The sequence below is a fragment of the Watersipora subatra genome, chromosome 1 (assembly GCF_963576615.1).
Source record: "Watersipora subatra chromosome 1, tzWatSuba1.1, whole genome shotgun sequence".
NCBI lineage: Eukaryota > Metazoa > Bryozoa > Gymnolaemata > Cheilostomatida > Watersiporidae > Watersipora > Watersipora subatra.
In genome coordinates, this window is record NC_088708.1 from 42,150,329 (window position 1) to 42,171,844 (window position 21,516).

Sequence of the window (21,516 nt, forward strand, 5' to 3'; positions counted from 1 at the left end):
CTCAACAAGGTCCCATACATCATTGGCCTCAAGGGATGCCATCTTCTGCATTGCTTGTAACCACTTATCCTCTCACAGCTTCATGGTAGGTTTTTGGCTAAAGTTTTTCGTCAGTGGCTAAACTAACTCTCTGACCATAAAACTCTGTCTGCCTTCTTTCCCTACTAGATCTTCTCAGATCAGCTTTTCGCTCTGCAACTGCATTCTGCCCTTTACTGATCTCTTCATCAAATGATACTGTTCTGACCCTTTCTTTTGGCTCACCTTCTCTTTCAGCAAATGCTTGTTTGTAGCCAAAGCTAGCTTGATCAAACTTCACATCTCTACTATAGAAGACTTTCCTTTTTACCTGATCATGCAGTCGATATCCCTTGACTCGAGTCCCATAGCCAATGTGAATGCATCTTCTAGATTTTGCATCCAGCTTAGCTCTTTCATCTTAAGGTATATGCGCATACACTACACATCCACAACGTCTCAAGTGATCGACTGTTGGCTTCCATCCAGTCCATGCTTCAAAGGGAGTTAGCGCTCCAAGTAGCTTTGTAGGACTACGATTGTGAAGGTAAGTGGCTGTAGCGAAAGTTTCGGCCCAAAAAACTTTGGGCAATGATGAGTCTGACAGCATGCAGCGTACCTTTTCTCTAAGGGTACGGTTCAGTCTTTCAGCCACTCCATTTTGTCCAGGGGGTCTTTGGAATAGTGTACTCGTGTCTTATGCCTTCTGTTTTCAAGTAGCTTTCAAACTCTTTGGATACATAATCACCACCGTTGTCAGTTCGAAGAGTCTTCAATCTTGCTCTAACACTCCTTTCTGCTACTGCTCCGCATTCCTTGAATTTATCAGACTTCATTTTTTTCGGATCATGTACGCCCATGTAAAATCTTGCATTGTCAACAACAAAGGTGAGTACATACTCTGATCCACACAGCGATGGCACATCCATTTTGCCACAAACATCAGAATGGACCAGATCAAGTGGTTTCTTAGTCTGTATACTCGATTTTCTTTTGAAGCTACTTCTTATTTGCTTTCCTTCAAAACATATGGCTCAAAGAATTTATCAACTGAACCAGGCTTATAGCAAAAACCGTTGACTATGTTCTCCTTATCCAGGTTTATTCTTTTCCAACCAAGATGGCCAAACCTTTGATGCCATAATATGGCATGTTCAGCATCGCTCTTGGCCACAAACGCGCTCTGTTTTGGTATAGAACACCGAAATCGAAACAGGGCTCCCAATCACTCTGCATAAGCCACAATGCTGCCGTCGCTATCACTTATCTCACATCCAGTTCGACTAAAAGTGGTGGTTTTACCATACTCGGCAGCCTTTGTTACACTGAGCAAATTCTATGAGAAATCAGGAACTCACAGATCATCGTGCAGGCGCAGCCTCCTGTATTTATCAGAATTGAGGTGAGCCTTGATGCTCACATCACCTTGTCCAAGTGCGTCGACCTGCCTACCATCTCCAAAAGTAACTTTCACCAATTGGCTAACACTTTGTAGAAACAGAAAACTGCTTTATCATGGCACGTGTGGCAAGTTGCACCTCTATCAACAATACAATCATTGCTTGACTTACATGTCACGGATAGAACATGTTGGGCTATTAATCTAGTGGATTCATCATTACTACTTAGCTATACCGCGTAACCTCTGCTTTATTTGCCCTGTGTTTGGACTTTTTTGTTTTCTCTTTCTCTCTCTTCATTTGTTGGTTGGAACTGTTTTTCTTTGGACAGTGTCTGGCAATGTGTCCAAAAACCTCACAGTTATAACATTGAGGTCCATTCTGCTGCCTGTGTTTATGCCATACTGTCAAGACATTTCGCTCTCCACCAGGAGTTCCATTTCCACTCTCTAGCTTGGATTTTACGTTAACCGAATCACTATGTTTTAAGCTCAAAGAATTTAACCTCAGTGCAAATTGGTTTGCCCAAATTTTCTTCTGAAACTGGTCTTGTAGAGTACTCCATACAACAGCTGGATCAACAGGGTCACCAAGCAAATAAAACAGTGATGGCTCTACACTCAGTACGATCGTTGCCAATGCCTTGTCACTACGAACCAGGAACTTTGCACTATTATCTGTTTCTGTTGATGCTGGTGCTTTCTCAGTCCCGTTCATTATGCTCCAGACACCATCACTGATTAAGATCGTACGACATTGCCTTTTCCACGTTGAGTAGTTGATTCCATGTACTTCTGCTATCCATTGTAGCCTGGGCCCATAACCTGTTAGCTTTCAGCTTTGTATTTACTACCTGTGACCACCTGTCATCTTGAACCTCAATTACAGACAGACCAGAATAAGACAATACAAATCAGTGTAAAGCAAAATATAAATACTGTAGTCAAAACCAATCGTGTTACAGTGCAGGTGTCAAATCATGACTCCTACAGGTTAATAACGGTAGATACGAAAAGCCGAACGCGCTGAATGACCGAACAGACCGAATATCTTTGGCAGTTGCCCTCTCATGTTGCTATTTATGGATAAGAGCTCGATGAATTGCTTAGTAACATTTTAGAGACTTGTTTATTTTTGCGCTAGTGAAGCACGCTGTGAATGAAAATATTGCATATTCAATCGAAGTATTTTTGCTGTCGCTAGTCCAGTCAGTACTCGCCTTACTTTTGACAGATAAAAGAGAAATGCCTGGTAAAAGCAAAAGGTAAGTGTTTCATTTTTAGTAGTATCGTTAACCATTGATAAACTAGTAGCTAGATAACTAGACAAAATTGTTTCTTTATTCAACTGGAAATGAATATATTTATTTCTATATATGGTGACAAAGCTGTCAACTCTTCTAGATTTTGCGAGATCTTCCTTGAATTGAGATTACCCTCTTGCAAAGATAAAATCTCCCGGTAAACTCCCGGATTTATGTTTTGTTCTCAGGAAAAAATACCGAGCCATTTATTTATCAGTCGCTATAGCATTAACGCGATGCGCGTAATCTAATTATAACGAAAGACTCGCTGTATCGAAAGACACTTTCTTATGGCTTCATGCATAGAACTATCGTTCGGTAATTTTATGGCCTTTGAACAGGCACTCGAACTTTTCAGAACATTTGTTTTTCGTAGGCCCCTCGCACTACCTAGGTCTAAGCAAAGATTTATATGTATTATAATAGGGGTGGGCGTTTCCTACGGCCTTGACATTATATGGAACATTCAATTAATATTATTTATAGATAATAATTGATTTATAGATAATAGTTATAACAATAATGATAATAACAATAATAGAATTCTGAAATAACAGTTAAAATTAAAAAAAATTATATTATGTATTAATTTTAATTAAACTTGATACAATAATTTTTTTTACTACATGTATTTTTATCATCGTTAAAGCAACTATTAGCTATAAATTATCTATATATAAATACAATAGAATATTAGTAAGTGATATTTTTATAATATTACACTATTGTAGTACGCCTATAGTATTGTATAATATTATTTGTGAACTAAAAGACCATAATTTAGTATTTGATTGATCAGTCATATTATTGGGGTAAACCTTAATCATATAATCATATTTTATTTAATGTTGCGATCCATTCCTCCGATTAATTGGCTAGAAATACAGTTCAAAATTTACTGCATTTTAGAGTTCTCTGTGAGATTTGTGGATGGTATCACCGGCTGAAAGACCAGTGTGGGGAGCCAACAGTAAGTATTTTATGAAGTAGGGTTATCATCCTGTCAAGTCAAATAGAAATGCTTTGAGCAACATTTTCCTCTGCTGGTGTGAAACCCCACCTTAAAAATTGGTATTCGATCAGGATACTGGTGTAGCTAGTAGCTTTAAGCAAAGTGAATATTCCATCGTAATTCATTTCGATTCAATTCTAAGGTTTGCACACAAAGCTTTTAGGTACTAACACAGGTAACAATGTCCACCCCTAAAGCACTGGTTGCAGCCAAATATGACCTGCATACTGTCACAAGCTGTAGAACTTAAATATATCATTGCTATTACGTTCATAGTGGTTATTCATGTTATGTTCATGTCGCCTTCTGTTTATAACTTTCTTCTTTCGTTTCAAGCAGTCAAACTCTGCAAGGTAATAGTTATAATTAGCTTGTTGAAAGCCTGCTGCTTGTTTGGTTCGCTGTTAGTTTTGTAATTTCATCATACGAGTAAAGCTCCAAAGATTAATAATGAACATGTGCCTATCCATCTTAAAAGTATAACATAACATCAGCCAATGTTATTTTAGTGAAAGGAATGATGAGGAATGGGACTGTACCAAGTGCACATATATCAACCTGGACACACCATATTGCTACATGTGTGAGCACCCTAGGATATTCGACAACATAGAAACCCAGTAAGATGAAATGAATTTATATCCAAATAAAGAATGCAAAACAAGAGCCGCAAACCTTATGCGCTTAAGTGGTTTCACACTCTTGGTAGTTGGTCAAATGAACTGAATTTTTACTTTTATTGATAATTTTCTGTAATTTCTGTCTCTAGCTCTGAAGAAGAAGTGAAGTTATCCACCCCAAAAAAGAGGTAGGATATATGTGTGCACAGTGACCCTCAAATCAATGTTAACTTGAAAACCAATTCTAACAAAGCATCATATGTTTTAATACTTATTAATAGGAGTTATGCTCAAGTTGTGTCCTCAGACTCAGATTGTCAGACTTTTGAAACGGAAGAAGTCCGAGTAAAACGGAGCGATTGTAAGGTAAGCTATCCGCTGATTGATAACACATTGGCTGTTAACATTGTTTCTATTGGCACTGATATCATTTTTGCAATTTTTGTTTGATGTTTTCAATTTCATTATTGCAGGATTCAGATTCTGACTGTCAGCTACTTGAGTGTGAGTCTTCTTCCATCAAGAGGGAAGCCAGAACCAACTCATCCCTTGGAGAAAGTTCTAAGGTAAGCAATATGCTGATGTGTCCAACCTTTGCTCGGCTCTATTAGCCACATGTGGTATATTTGTAGCAAAACTTCTCTAACGTTGTAGGTGGATGTGCGCTCATTATTGGAGTGTCATAACATTCTCAAAATTGTAAGAGATCAGGACACTTTGATTCCAATTTCACAAGACACTCCGGCTGATATCACAGACAGCATGTTGGTGGTGCTAGATATGAATGGCAAAACCCTCAAGGATGCCCTAGCAGATGGCACGGGTGTGTACAAAAATGATGGGAAATACTGTTGGAAGTATGATAAAAACTTCAATTGTTTGAGAAGTAGATATCGCAGTAAAGAAGCTGTTCTAGATAAAGATGTGTTTGTAGTGCATAAAACCTACTACAAACATAAGCACTATAAAGATGTCAAAAGAATAGTTGCATTTGTGGAAACATCTAGATGCACATTTTTTAACCAGCTCTTAGTTATTGGTTACCTCTTTGAGGGTGCTCCTCATAAACTAGAGTTAAGACCGCATGGTAATAGCACAAATGCTATTGGCTACACAAGAAAAAAGCCATCGGTCGTTAAAGAAATAGGTCTCAGTGTTGGCCATTTGTCTGTTGGTGCTTCCTTAGAGTCGCATATAAATGAACATGGGGGTAGAGCTTCTATTAGACCTGAACTTAATCCACCAATACATTTAGTGCACAGGTCCCAAAAAGCAAGCACAAATGTCAAGTTTCCAGATGATTTCGCTACCTTGATGCATTGGGCTCAGGAAAATCCTGAATGTCGGGTGATATCTGCTCACCCGGAGCCTGTGGTTGTAATAGCTACTGATCAACATCTGGTCGATCTGAAGAGGTTTGCCACTGGTGCAAAAGGGTGCCCTATTAGTGTTGACCCTACTTTTAATGTAGGAAATTTCTATGTTACTCCAATAACGTATAATAACTTATTTCTTAGAAACAGGCAAGGCACCAATGCAGTGTTTTGTGGTCCAATGCTCATTCATTACCGTAAAACACAGCGTAGTTATGGCAGTCTGATGAAATGCCTTTTAGATTTGGCCCCAGAGCTCAGTTATTTGACAGCATTTGGTACTGATGGCGAGTCAGAGCTTATCAAAGCTCTAGAGAATGCTTTCCCTGAAGCAAAAGCATTACGATGCTTTTTGCACACTCAAAAGAACATACAAGAAAAGTTGAAGTCTTTAGGCTTGAGTAGCATTTACCATCGGCTTGTTAACAGACTTAAAAGTATGTTGTTGTCCAATGACTTTGATGTGTTATTTAGGGAGATGTTAATAGAGTATTCTTCTATATATCCTGAACTGTATCTATATTTGAAAGAAAGGCAGTCAGCAATCAGTAGCTGTATCCATAATGGTCAATTATACTATACTAATGCATCTGAAAGTGTGAATTCTAAACTCAAAGCTTTCTTGGGTGGCAAACCCCTACCACTTATGGGATTTTTATCTAATGTTATCAGTTACTTTGACCAAGAAGTAGGTAAAGCACTTGATGGTTTCATAGGTAATAGTCAAGTCTATCAGCTCAAAATGGAATACCGGCCTTATTTTAAAACAGAGTCATGGTACTCGCTTTCAGAAACTGACAAAAAACTCCACTCTGAGTATATCAACAAAGTTACTGTTGAAGAAGTCTCACAGGATATGAGGATTGGTATTGTGACTAACTTCAGTGTTTTACCTGAAGTGTGTAATGTAAATGTCCCCATAGATATTCTAAGGTTGATGTTCATGAAAGCATGCCAATTAATTCAAAATCTTGGTGTGATGCCAGCACCATCATGTGATGGTTTTTCAAATTATTCCTGTGCGAGTGCAGAACTCAAGACTAATCATAATGTATCGATTAGAGAGAGTGATTACAGAGTAGAATGCCCTTGCAAGGGGTATAAGATCTACCATATTTGCAGCCATGCAATCGCTGCGGCACATGTAGATGGAACACTGTTCAATTATATACTATGGCTTAGACATAATAAAAAACAACGCCATCCTGTTGCTTTTCTCACTCAAAGTGTGAGCACTTGTAGGGCTGGTCTGAAGCCCAACCAAAAAGTTAGGAAGCGAGCACCATCCACAGCGATATCATTACCTTTGCCAGCAGCCCCTAACCAGTCAATATCACTTCCAGCGCCCACGAACAAGTCAACCCTACCATGTTTAGTTGACCACAGTAAGGAAGTAATATTGGTTAACTTGAGAAAACACACTAGGGTTTCAACGTGTATTGGCTGTGGTAAAAAGGATCTTGCCCATATCAAGCATTCAGGATTTGCCTTAGCCAAAAAGGTACATAGATCATACCCACACCCTCATACGAGAAAACTTGTAGTTACCCTCAATAAAGAATGGGGTTATTACCATGTAAATAAAAAATGTCTGTCAGCCTGTTCAGTTCATGTCTGCCCAGATGAGTTTGATAGTTTTTCAGAGGCGGATGGTTTTCTAACACAACAAGGTTTCTCAGCTGCCTAAATCATCCATCGAGCTCTGCACTCTGCAGTAAATACTAACCAGCTCAATGGGATATGTGTTCATGCTTGGTCTTACATAGAACGTTAAATTAGGAACCTAGAAGTCATTTAGCAATTATTTTTTATTTTTACAGTTTTGTCTAGAGTATCTGGATAAAATAAACTCTTCTCTGTATCAAGTTGAATATTCTTGTCTGTATTGACATGATTTTTCTATTAAAATAATTTGTAGTATGCTCTTTATAGTTTTTTATATTAACAAAGATAATCAATTATAATAATAAATTGAAAACTAGGTTTATAGTTGTCATCATATTGATATTATTTCCTGTACTTATTTCCTGTACTTATTTCCTGTAACTTGTTGACTTGGTGGAGACTGGACTGAGGGTATATAACTCCCCTTGAGAAGATCTACTGTACGAGTGATGCTAACGCTGAGCATTCTTAAGATTCAGCTCAAACTTAGTGTAAGTTGTCTGCTCTTTAATTAGCCTTTCATACGGAAGGACAACTCCTAAAAAATATTCTGTTCGGTCTGTTCGGTCATTCAGCGCGTTCGGCTTTTCGTATCTACCGGGTTAATAAGTAGAGCAAACAGTAATAATGGCCTTGCCGCATTGTGACAGGCATTGCGACATGCATTGCGTCACCATGCTTATTGTGTATTATCAACCTCAACAAAAATGGTTTGCAAAATAATACGACGAATTGTAGAGTGATTGTTGCTGAACAAGAAATAAGCAAGTGAGCCCGTGTTGTGATAATATGGTGACACGTTAAACAACTTATTAGCTGCTAAAGATCTAAATATGTAAAAAATTTGGTTTGTATAAAACACTTGGAATAGTCAGCTGTACATATAATGTACATTTAACTTTATGTAAGATGAAAATTATATTATAAACACGTGGCTACATTATATATAATGTAAACAGATACAGTAAAGATAATGCATATATAGCTAGTACAAACAATATATACACACTAGTACATGTAACAGAATATATTGATGAATGTGAGAGCATGGTACAATTTGTAGCGCAAATAACCATCAGTTTTAGTTTAAACCTATGAATGCTTATTTCATTATTATTTTAAATAGGGGTGGTGTAAGTTGTGCCAATGCAATCTCAGTATCAAAGGTTTATTTGTGGGAGTTATCCTTTCTATGGGTTAAGAAACATGATATGGCCACCATCATGCTACACAACTTACCCTACCCTTCCCTATTATTTTATTTATTAAACTTATTTATAAGTTTATATATTATTCACTTATGGCTATAATATACATGTATATAGTGTATATATAATATATGCGACAAAATGAATAATATACACAGCTACAGTGTACATGATATAGATACATGTATATTATTTAGAGATGTCTGCAAACTAGCATGTCAACAACGTGCTAAAACAGAAAGGAATGAAGAGGTTTTAGTGATGAACTGTTGTATATGAACAGTTGTATATAACATATAAAAAGAAAAACTTGTATCCACACCCTAAGCGCCAAAATTAACTGCTTTGAAATAGTGCAAAGATGGAAATACAGAAATAATAAATTAAACGATTTAAAACAAATCATAATGTGGAAAGGAAAGAAAAGTTTACACAAAAGATTTACGTAGAATGTGTATGGAAAATTTTGTCACACAGAGCAGCCATTGGAAAGATATTTACTTGCATATAGAGCATGGACTCAATGTAAAAGAATTACCTACATAAAGGTGATCAGCATGTCTGGACACGTTTCTTGAAGATAAAAAGCACAAAAATATATATTTTCTATGAAACAAGCAGTGTTGAAATCCTAGAAAGTTAAACAGAATATCAAGTAAAAGATGGAATAAATGGGCTTTCAACTTCTCCAATTTTTCCGAACACTTCAATTTCATGTTTGCCTTTTTTTGGAGAAACTTAAATCAGAATTAAATTGTTTCAATTTTAGGTTACAACACTGATAGCAGAATTTGAGAATACAAATGTTGTCAATGTTAATTATCATTGGAGGGAGAATCTGAGAATTCAAAACAAAAGGTTTAGGACTGGTGTCTGAATTTCGCCTCAACTTTTCTCCATGTAGCATATTAATTGCTGCATGTTTTATTAAAGAGTAGGGGGAAGGAGAAATTAGCACTGCCTTTAGTTAGCCAACTTGTTACACTACTACTAGGGTTTATGATTCTAGCCTCGAAGACCTAAAACAAAATCAAGCCTGTGCTCCCGTGATGCCGATAGACAATCGATTGTAGTAACTCAGACTGCTCCAGACTCAACAGTCTATAGGAATAACCAGTACATCATTAACGAGAAGACTTCATGAATTAGGGGGGTGATGTTAGATCTCGAACAAGCCATCATCAAGTTAGATCTAAAGTCGTTGTCAATCTTTAAAACTGCTCATCAAACTGAGCGACTTTGACCATTCGACCACTCTTGGCATCGCCAATATCTCCCCATATTTCAAAGATGAACTCATCCGAGAAACCAAACATGGCAAGTTCTGTCTTCTGTAATTCTTCGGAAAATTCCACAGGGTTTTTCATCTGATTCCCTATTTCCCATATGGTTTGAGCTGTAATATAGAACCAATGAGTACGCATGGCTGGCACTTGCACATGTATGTAAATTAGATTTCACTGATTTACTTAGATAGTTCTACAGATTGACAATTTTATTTTGCAATGCTTGAAATTTAAATTTATGGTACAAACTAATGTTTGGTACTGAAGGACAACTAAATTAAAAACATGAAAAAAAATGTATTATCCTATGACAAATTACGCAAAATCATTTTAAAATAAACATAGTAACTTTTTCATCCATTGTTTAGATTGAGGTCCACTGAAAGTTCTAAATAAAATTTTCAAAAGCTGCAAAGCACAGAGCATCACAAGCTTTTGAAACTTTGTTAGAGCGACCAGATTGACAGCAGATTCTGAGAGAGGTTATTTTCACCGAAGTATACAGCAAGAACAGAGTTATTTTCATCCCCAAAACTTACGGTACTTGTTTTTCATTCAGTAATATTTCTGGAAACGACCATCAACAACGTATACAGTTTTATCTAAATGCTATATGTATAATATGACACTATACGTATGCGTCTATACACTGTATGTGTCTATATATTATGTGTATATGTCTATACGCTCTATATGCACATGTCTATACACTATATGCATATGTTAAATTTATTCTCATAGATGTTATTTAGCGTCTAGTGTTGTTCCAGCCCATCAGCTCCATAAAACTATCTTCAAACACTTCAGACCAAATGGCCTGTAACCTCATTACATCCTTCAAAGAGATTCATATTCTGTTTTCATGACAGCTCTCTGTCTCCGTTACTCATCTTTTATCTTCGTAGCCTTCTTCTCATACCTTGCCATGACAGCCATGAATGCTAATGTTAAAATTGGTCTACTTAACAATGATGAAAATGTCATTAAGACTGATGTTGACTGGACTACGAACACCGTCCTTTGGGAGTTGGCAAGATCAGCATAATCTAGCAGAAGATTCTACCTATTCTCATTATCAATACGCTAAATCTTTGTAGACATTTCCATTTCTGAAGCGTGTGATACTGAAAACTTTACACCATATGACTTGTAGAAGGGTCATTGCTCAATCAGACATTCTAAACACGAACAGTGTACGAATATCTTCCCTAAGACTTGATCTACATGTAAATAAGACTTGTAGCACTGTCATTGTTCAACCACTTGCTCTACATACATGTATGACTAATGTGGGGACCTCTCTGTCACAAATAATTTGAGTAAGGACCCTTCCTTTCTTGCTCTACTTGCATCTACATCTTACTTGAGCCAATAGGGGATATTAAGCACACTTGAGCAATGCGTAAGAGAAACCTACCCAGTTCATTGTCATTGATGCCAAGGAAGGATTCAAGCCGAGCATTTATTTTGTCCACAGCCACATCAACCACATCATCAGGCTGCAAGAGAAGGTGGAAGACTGACCAAGAAATGCGCAGAAAAATCTACCAAATACAGTATAGGTATCATAGTGTCTAAGGTTTCTTACAGATATTATCATGTTGTTTTTGGTTCCTTGAAGGTACTGCAGTCATACCTAAACATACGGGCGTCTCAAAATACGAGAGATTTGAGATACGAAGAAAATTGTGAGCCAATATTTGCCTTGAGATATGAGACAAATTTATGATGCGAATAAATGAGACGGTTTTCGAAGCAGCCGCTAGGTGACTAAGTAGGTGAAAGGCCGCTTACGAGAACAGCATCGCTCGTTTTTTCATCAAATAATTTTGATAAAGTTTTAAGATGCTTACTAAAAGTGAAGGTGAAAGCGAGGCGAAAAAAGCCAAGCAGGAAGAAGAAAAGCTTGCTGCTTGAAAAACCGAAAATTAAAACCAAGTTAGAATTAAGTTTAGTGTAAGATTAAAACTCGGTTTCATTTGTGTGTATAGTAAGCTAAGTATAGTAAGCTAAGTTCATTCAAGTTAAATTTAAAGTTTGTTACGTAATGTCATAAAAGTGTAGTGTACTGAACGTGCTGCCATCAAGTTTCTCTTATACCGGTTGTTAGCCGCTACCGCCTGCCTCAAAGGTAGGAGCTCATACTTATGGTATATTACGGTACATAAAAATGTTAAATTTAATACAGACCATAACCACTACATAGGTAAATTTTACTCAGTGAATACTTACTTAAATTGGAATAAAACATATTTTTTCATTATAATATCCTGTTTTTAGATAGGTTTTTCAAAGGGTAGAAATGGATAAACTTGAATTTAATTATTTTATGTAGGAAAAATTGATTTGACATGCGAGAGAATTGATGCGAGAGAATTGACATATGAGCATAGTCTGTATCTCAAGGTATTACTGTATAGTATTTAAGATCTCTTAAAGATATCATAGTGTCTAAAGTCCCTAACATGTGTTTTAGCATTTAAGTCTGTTAAAGGTATTGTAATGTTTAGAGTTCCTTGAAGAGACACTTATTCAAATATATAGAGACTATCTAAGCAGCACCCCTACCCACAACATTTCTCAATCTAATTAATCACCAGCAAGTTATACTAGCATCCATTTTAAGAGCGAACGCAAGATGATGCCTAACTTAAAGAGTGCTGATAGTATTGTCAAGGTCGTTAATGACAAAGCATGCGAAAGAATGCAAAAATCTACATGTAGGACCCAGATTTAGTGTGCTACTGCCTATGCACTACTATCACAAATATAGTGCATCAGCCTAACAAAGTTTGAACATACTCATTATAAATACTCTTTTGTATTCGCTTGAAGGCGGATGAGTACATTAACTTGTTGTCTACAGTAAACCAAAGCACAAATACTACACATTGCATAGTACAGACAACTCCATATACACGGACTGCAATTAACCAGCCTTGATAAAACTGGAAAAATAAACGAGGAAGTTTTATGAAATGGTTGGCTCCATTGTGTGAGGTAGAACCAACCCTAGCATTTAATGATAAGACTGCGTTGCTATCTGATAATAGGAAATGTTGGCTACTAGCAAATTGTAATACTAACAGCATTATTCTGTAAAAGAAAGGCTCAGTAATTTTAGTCAAGTTAAATTGTCTTGTAAATAAACTTACAACTTCAACAGAAGCAGGGCCTTTAGATCGCAGTCGTAATGTCCCTTTGCCGTTTGAAATATTTCCTCCCTTCTTATTGGCTGACCGATTGACACCACCGATGTTGGCTGACAAAGAATGAAACATTCAAGTATAAGGTTTTTCAGCTGATTTCATAGATTATAGTCAATAGCCAATACAGTTGGGTCCATGATAGACAATGATGTAAGCTAATTGCTGCAAATAGTATGATGTGGAGACTGCGGGGTGGAGGGTAACAGTGGCTTTTTGTAGAACAATCTGGGCCAACCATTTGATAGTTCGCCCGATGGGGATAAAGAGAAGGCTGATCTCAGCGAGGCTGAACTAGAGAGATGACTAGGGGCAGAGAAAGCATGGCTTGCTGGCAATATTATTCATATTTTTTAGGTAATACCAGTTTCAATGCCAGAGTCGCACTATACTAATGCTGTGCAATAAAAGAGTAAAATATTGTGACTATCTATATACACCGCCATTGGCATCATCAATTTCAGCAGCATGATAAACTATATGACAGAATAGAATGACCATATTCTACTGTTAAAAAGATACGAGAATATAATCATTGTACAGTAATAGAGTGGTAAAACAGAGTCACTACTAGCTTTGCAGATATCTTAGCCGTTTACCTTGAGCTCTAACACTAAGAACTTTGCGTTAGACACAACAATTTATATAAACTGCTTTTGAAAATGAAACATGACTCGCTACAAAACATTAATGTAGCTTCATCACTGATTGCAGTGAACAGATTCCACCGATTTAAGGTTGACATTCAGCGATTCATGGAAACCACATAAAGACAGCCAACTATTCTATTAAACACACGGGACAGTTTATGAACAATAAATCTATACAATGAATATTAATATAATAGCAAATAAGCAATAACAGTAAATTTAATCTGACTTTAACTGATGAGTTGAGGTGATTATATCTTCCAGGAGAAACCAATGTAAATAGGAAGTAAGAGCAGAGACAGTAGATGACCGAGGACACCAACCATTATATCTAGGTTTCAACTATCTTAGCAACTCCATATCTAGCTGCAGTCCCTTGCTATTTAGACCTGTACGTGTATGATGAGTCAGACCCTTTAGCACCTTAGTATATAGGTCATACGTATACGTATTGGTCTTTATCTACATAAATGAACAGTCCATTGCACAGGTGGAACTAGGGAACCTAGCAAAACATTAAGCTATGTTCATGCATATTCTTAGATACACTGCATGCAAGGAGTAGCGGAAAAATTATATGATGCAACTATCATAACATAGCTTTTCATAGTATTGCTTCTTACAAATCTTCAAAGGAGGCTTAGCAGCGATAGAATCTATGTAATTCAAACTACAGCTGTGGGACAGACAACTTCCCTTACGCAAATTTTGACACTTTTCTTGACTGCAAGCTCTCAATCCATCAGTATGAATGCACTCAAGCAATCATGCCATTTTTATTTGTTTCCAATAAACCCTTTATGTTAAATTAAATAGTAGTTTTTACACTTGCATATTATTACAGAATTTAACTCTATTGTGCATCGTGATTCTTGCCAACCGATTATGCTGCTAGCACATAATACTAATACTACATATAACACTACGTATAATACTATATGTAATACTACGTGTAATACTACATATAACACTACGTATAATACTATATGTAATACTATGTGTAATACTACATATAACACTACGTATAATACTATATGTAATACTATGTGTAATACTACATATAACACTACGTATAATACTATATGTAATACTACGTGTAATACTACATATAACACTACGTATAATACTATATGTAATACTATGTGTAATACTACATATAACACTACGTATAATACTATATGTAATACTATGTGTAATACTAGTACATATTATACTACGTATAAAACTAGAACTGAAGTTATGCACAAGTAACTTACAAAAGCCAGACTTCATCGGCTCTACGACACGTAGAAGAAACGGGGAGTCCCTTGGCAGCTCTTTCAACATAGTCGCAACCTCGTAGTGCCGCATCCCCACAGTGCTGATGCCATTTATTTTTTCAATATGGTCACCGACAAAGATTCCTTCAATTTTATGAACTATGCTGCCCTCCCTAATTCTTTTAATAAATGCGAACCCCGCCCCATTGTCTGTGATAGTTAATCCAAGGGCATCGTTGTCCTTCATGACCTCGACTTCCTTTGGGCGACCTCGAACGTGTGCAAAAATAAAATCGTCAAGTCCAATTTGGCCTCCCAGTATTCTTGACATGTCGACCTTGTGTGTGTTTAGTGTACAGAATAAAACCTACAAACATAGAGAAGGACTTGAAAAACCATTATTATATTACAAATATTATGATTATACCCTATGCCATAAATACTACTACTATAAATACTACTAGCATAAATAATATTATTATAGTATATACTATACTATTACTACACTATAAACATTATTACTATAAATAATACTCCTATGCTAAAATTTGATCAGCATTAAAAACTTGAAAATTAAAATAGTATAGTTAATGTGTTCCTTAAGCATGTCAAAGAGAACAGCGACAAACAAATACCATAAAAACAATGATAATATTTATAAAAAGTTGATGTCTATAACCAAGGATAATATTTATAAACAGTTGATGCTTTATAAACAATAAATGTATTATATTAAGTTCACAGAAACAGAGATTTTAGCTTTTTAATTAACAAAATACCTCAAAGTAAAACTTTCTAAATTACCATAGTTTTATTATTCATTTAGTTTTATGGCTGACAAAAAAATTCACCAATAGCTTAAAAGATTAGAATTATAAAATCTACACCTTGAACTACTTTGTTAAAAAAATCCAGCTGGATCATGACTAAACTTGAATACACGCATTTAGTGACTATCAAAAAGATATCCTCATATAAGCAAGATACTGACCAATCGGGGCGTAAACAACTCCACTAGCCACATTAAAAAAATCCACTGACTAAAATCCATTTACTGACTACAAATTATATAAAAACTTGCAAATTTAAATCTATTCAAAAATTAGTTATCTTTTACAAAAGTATGCTAAAACTTATAGCTACAAATTTCGAAAAGTCAAAAATTATTTTTTGTACTCTATATATTAACAACTTTTACTATTAGGGCTACTCGAATATCATGATTTCTACTGTATCATAAATATCAATCTATATACCGACTACAGCGGTCATCATTTGCAGCGATAGAAGTTTTTGTCCCCAAAGTGCTCTACCTTTACCAAATTGAAACAGATATTACATTGCAAATAGCGTCCGTTAGTTTCTAATTAAGGAAATATCATAACAGGTGCACCTTTCTCTTCTCACACATCTTACATCTTCTTCATAGAACGTACTAGAGCCGGTTGTGGCAAGCGGCACGCCTCATATGTTGAGCAGTTGTTAACACTAGATAATATTGTAATTTATTGCCATATTAGCAATTAATTGTTTATTGTTGATGTGATGTACAGCTTTTAAATTCACGAACAGTCTTTGGTGAAAAGCTGTTGTGATAAACAGACGTTCTTGCATATATAGTAGGAGGATCTCCTCTTCCAGCAGCTCGTGTGACAGTCGTACTAACTCGGTCCTGCATTAATTTATCATAGGTGGTAATTAATGAGTTGTGATTCTGGTCAGAGGAGAGGAGTCGCATTAGCAGATTTTGTTTACTGACCTTCCGTCTTTCACATAGTGTTTGTATATTTAAAGTATCTAAAGCTTTGGTGATGCTATCTCTTCTTTTCAGTTTACATATAAAACGTAGTGCGTTGTTTTGCACCATTTCAAGTTCATGTTGTAGTAGCTTAGTAGAAGGGTCCCACACAGTGGAGGTATACTCAATATGTGGCCTGCAAATACTAGTATATGCTAAGAGTTTGGCCTTTTCAGGAGCTTCATATAGCACACGCTTAATCAAGCCTAACTGCTGTCTCGCCATTCTGGCTTTGGAGTCTACATGTATATGTTTGTCAAACTTCAGGTTAGATTGTAGGATAACACCTAGGTATTTGGTTTCTTCAACTATTTCTAATTGTTCAGTGTCTAGGAAGTATTCAGCTGAGAGAGAGTCGTTTTTGTCACTAAAAACCATGACAGAGCACTTAGATACATTAAATGGCATTTTCCATTTGTTAGCCCATGATTCCAGAGCATTAATGTTTACATGAAATCGTTGTTTATCAGCATGGCAGTTTACGGGTTGGTATATCAAGGTGTCATCTGCAAATAAACTAATATTACAGTCAACTTGCTGGGGCAAGTCATTAATATAAACTAAAAACAGTGTGGGACCTAGCACTGATCCCTGTGGAACTCCAGATGTCACAGCTAGTTCATCGGATTTATGTCCATCAACTACCACCCTTTGTTTTCAGGCCATTAGGAAGTCATGTATCCACATAAGAATTTTATCATCTATGTCAGATATACTGGATAATTTGTTCATCAAGAGTTGGTGAGGTACTTTGTCAAAGGCCTTGGCAAAATCTAATACTACGGCATGAGTGGTGTCTCCCTGGTCGGTGCTGCGTGCAATATCATGATAAGTACTACACAGCTGAATTTCACAAGGCCTTGCCTAAAACCATGTTGTCTATTGTGCAGTACTTTATCAAGTTTATCATTGAGGTGATGTAGAATAATGTGCTCCATGAGCTTACAAGGGATGCTTGTCAGTGAAATTGGCCGGTAGTTGTTTATTTGGTTGTATGCCCACGCTTGTGGAGTGGTGCTACATGAGCTAATTTCCATTTGGTTGGTAACTTGGATGTTTTATATGATTCGTTATATATATATATATGTGAGACATTTGGCAGTCATTATTGGATCAATTGTAAGGTCTTCCTTTCTCAGTCCATCTGGACCTGGTGATTTTCCATTTTTTAAGCTATATAATAATTTCAATACGCCCTCATAAGTAATGGAGATGTTATCGTTATCACATTGTGTACGTTGATTAATCGGGGTAAGTTGATCTTCAGTACAAAATTGTTTATGAAAGAAACTATTGAGCAGGTTTGCACATGTAACTGGCTCTTCAGTAATGGTGTCATCATTGTCAATAAGCTTCATAGCTGGTTTGGTGGAGCTTTGCATCCATTTCAAGTGACGATAAAAAGGCTTACTATTTCCCGATTCCAGAGGTCTACATATTTTATTGTACAAGTAACTTCGTTTAATTTCTCGAAGTTTATGTTTACCAAGCCTCCGTTCTTCTTTGTAACGCTTGAGATAGAATGGGTTTGATGTTTTCTTAAACAGATTGTAAGTTTTTCTGTTTGTTGACTAGTTTCCTAGCTTCTTTATTGAACCATAAAGGCTCTTCCTCATTTGCCTTGTGTATTATTTTAACTGGGACTGTTTTATTGACCGCATTTATTAGTTGTTCAGTAAACAGCTCCCACATTTCTTCGACATTGTTACAAGTATGCATTACATTGTTACACACAGCTACAAAGTTATGCAAGGTTTATGATTAAAATCAAATGAACACTTGTTATGCTACTCACGTCTGTTGGATCAATCTGAAAAGCGTCTGCAATTGCCGAATACAGCTCTTTAACATTGGTAAATCCCGAGATGCTGACCGTAGGACTGCCGTGAGCTTGTTGACAATGAAAAACCAACTTCGGCTTTGTTTGAGCCATTTCATCAGCCGTTGTTTGTTCCCCATACTTGTCGGTAGGCGTTGGAATATCTGCTATATCCTTTAAAACATTGTCCAAATGGCTTTTACTATTTGATGGTTGCGGTAGTGAAGAATGGGCGGATGTTGAAAAGCTGCCGTTATTATCAGTTGAAGGTGATTGAGGACTGGTGGGAGATTGTATAGCAGACTTTGATTTATGTCCAGAACCTTTGCTTTCATTCTTCTTTTTACCAAAAAGTGGCATTCTGATATCAAAACAGCCAAGTTGAGTGTTCAACAAGCTTCCTCATATGAATATTTTCTGTTTGATCAAGCGTCGGCGGAAATGATCGACAGAGCAACTAAGAAACACCGCCGATTAGAACAAACATCGATACACCAAATATGATTGCAATATTCGCCAAAACAAACTCCATTTTGTTAGTTGCATACAATGAAATCGACTTACAAACGGTCCGATTCGCTCAGTAATCTAGTTATGTAGTTTAATTAACTTCGCATCGGTTGTTAGACTGTTGAAGAAATTTGGCGTAGCATGATGTGGCGACGTGGTACAGTAACACGGTTATGTGACTGTCATTCAAGCTGATGGCGGATAAAGCGTTATAATCACGCATGCGCTTAGAGTTGGACCAGTTTTGCAGGACGGGTATAACTGGAGTATCTCAGAACCTAGTCGCAACCTCAAAATCTCTATGTATACATACATGCATACATGCATGTATGCATGCATGTATGCATGCATGCATATGCATGCATGCATGCATACATGCATGTATGCATGCATACATGCATGTATGCATGCATGCATACATAGAGGTTCTGAGGTTGCGACCAGGTTCTGAGATACTCCAGTTATACCCGTCCAGTTTTGCATCGCACTAACGTATCAAGCGTAGATTTCGCGCTATATGTTTCGTTTTTATGTATACGGTAGTTTTGAGCGATCAGCGAGTGCGTATGTTTTTTTCGGGGAATGTTGTCACTAGCCTCTTAGGCGGCTCATTTTATTAGGCGACATCCGTCATCGGTAATCTTATAGGACTGAGAAGTTTTGTTTATTCAACTATGTGTAAATTGATTGTTTAAAGACTTACAAATTTTGTGAAATTGCCGCTTTTGGTTAAAAATCGCTACTAAGCGTTTTGATTGGACGTTGAAGTCACCAACGTACTGCAAGAGCTGATATACACGCATATATTTATGTATATACAGTATGTAAATAACTTAATACGTCCATTGTAATGTAGTAAGGAACGTATATTGAAGGAGCTATTGCAATTTGTATTTATTTCTAATTATTACAAAGTTAGTTCTTTTTAAATGTTGCACTTTCACTTGTTAACTAACTAACAAATACAAATTCGACCAATTTTAGTTTCAAACTGACAAAGCTATGTGATAGTTTGTAAATTGACTCTTTTTTTGTAGGGAACTACATTCCTAGTTTATGGAGATCTTAATTTTAAATATAATTTGCATAAAAACACTCACAACAAATTCATTCTCAGTAAAAAGTAAAGAATTTATGTGTTTAAGCGGCGTTTTAAATTCTGAACGTCTGTTTTATTTTTCTTAATCTTTGACTTCTTGATTCTGTTCTACAGATGTAATTTATCATAACACTTGGCTAGCAAAAGCAGGCTCCTATTACTATTGCTTAAATTTTTACTGATAGCTTTTGATCAGGGAACTTTTTATGGTTAGGATGAATAAAAATAAACAAGGTAGCCACTGATTACTAGGTTAAAGAGAATGTACATGTACAATCGTGAGTCGGAATGATGTGGTCATAGAATATCAAATGATGAGTTACAGTTCTTTGTACCTGATATTTTTGTGGATTATGCAATTTGTGATGACAGTATAAAAATAGCTTGTCTATTTCTGTTTGTGAGCAGCAAGTGGTTATTATTAATGTAGTAATAATTAAGTGTTTATATACATTAATGTGTCTAGTTAGAGCTGTTTAAAATATATCATAATGCTTAATTGTAGACAGTAAGAGTTGTCAATTGTCAGCCCTATGATCCTACATTGCTTAAGTAATATTGTATATGTTCATTGTTTGTAGATTCGCCAAGCAGAATATATCTTTGAAGGTTAGAGGCTGATGCTTTGTGCCTCTGGAATGTTTTAATTATCAAGTTAATAATGACTTCTCTCCTCCGTCCTGTGGTGTTGCTGATGCTGCTGTTTGTGTTGCACGGCTCTTGTTACTATTCTCCTTCCTATCAGCCTGAAAGTGTTACTGGTTCACTCACTGGCGATGTTCAGAACTGGGCTATTATGATACAGAACTATATCTCGCAGGTAGGAAACTACTAAGCTTTATGCAGGCTTATTAATCTTTATGCAGGCTTTAAATGTAGCAATGTTAGCTCTCCATTGGCAATTTTTGTCAAAAATATTTAGTCAAACAGTCGTTATGAGTAAGAAAAGATCAGCTATCATTTGAAAATCAAAACCTTATTACTGCTTGATGTCTCAATATCGGTGCTGTAATAAAGCACCATTGTATTGAAGCCTTAATAGATGCATGTATATTATTACTACCTCACATTCAGAAATATAAAATCAGCACTTGAACTTTTCTCTAAAGCAGATATTATATGTATAGGTTTAGTAAACTTTTGTTTTGTTGCATTAAATGACAGCAACAAAACAAATCACTGGTAGTTGAAAGTTGTGAAATTTATCAAAATTCATCAAATACCATTCTAAAACAGCCAACACTCCCTTGTTATTAAGGATGGTTCAGCCCAATACAATATTAAGAGAAA

The 21,516-nt window shown here is 36.2% G+C and overlaps 2 protein-coding genes across 2 annotated transcripts in view; one reads left to right on the forward strand and one right to left on the reverse strand.

The window, feature by feature from the left end:
• Positions 1-8,806: 8,806 nt before the first annotated feature.
• LOC137397200 (PDZ domain-containing protein GIPC3-like) lies at positions 8,807-19,053 on the reverse strand. The gene is made up of 5 exons (XM_068083491.1): positions 18,594-19,053; positions 14,998-15,367; positions 13,041-13,147; positions 11,303-11,384; positions 8,807-9,995 (listed from the first exon to the last, which is right to left on the reverse strand). The coding sequence occupies exons 1-5, from the start codon at positions 18,975-18,977 to the stop codon at positions 9,811-9,813; spliced, it is 1,128 nt and encodes a 375-aa protein (XP_067939592.1). The 5' UTR covers positions 18,978-19,053; the 3' UTR covers positions 8,807-9,810.
• Positions 19,054-19,990: 937 nt separating this feature from the next.
• The window catches only part of LOC137393981 (voltage-dependent calcium channel subunit alpha-2/delta-1-like), a 41,316-nt gene continuing 39,790 nt past the window's right edge, over positions 19,991-21,516 (forward strand). The window contains exons 1-2 of the mRNA XM_068080700.1: positions 19,991-20,041; positions 20,808-21,046. Coding sequence (XP_067936801.1) covers positions 20,888-21,046 — 159 coding nt within the window. The 5' untranslated portion in view covers positions 19,991-20,041; positions 20,808-20,887. The remainder of the gene's footprint in view (positions 20,042-20,807; positions 21,047-21,516) is intronic.

Bases quoted from the DNA above. Each gene is read 5' to 3' on its own strand.
- LOC137397200 (XM_068083491.1), bottom strand. From the start codon at position 18,977: ATGCCACTTTTTGGTAAAAAGAAGAATGAAAGCAAAGGTTCTGGACAT. The intron at 11,385-13,040 runs GTAAGTTTATTT...CTTCTCTTGCAG, and splicing joins GCCCTGCTTCTGTTGAAGTT to CCTGATGATGTGGTTGATGT. The intron at 9,996-11,302 runs GTAGGTTTCTCT...TCTATATTACAG, and splicing joins CATCAATGACAATGAACTGG to CTCAAACCATATGGGAAATA.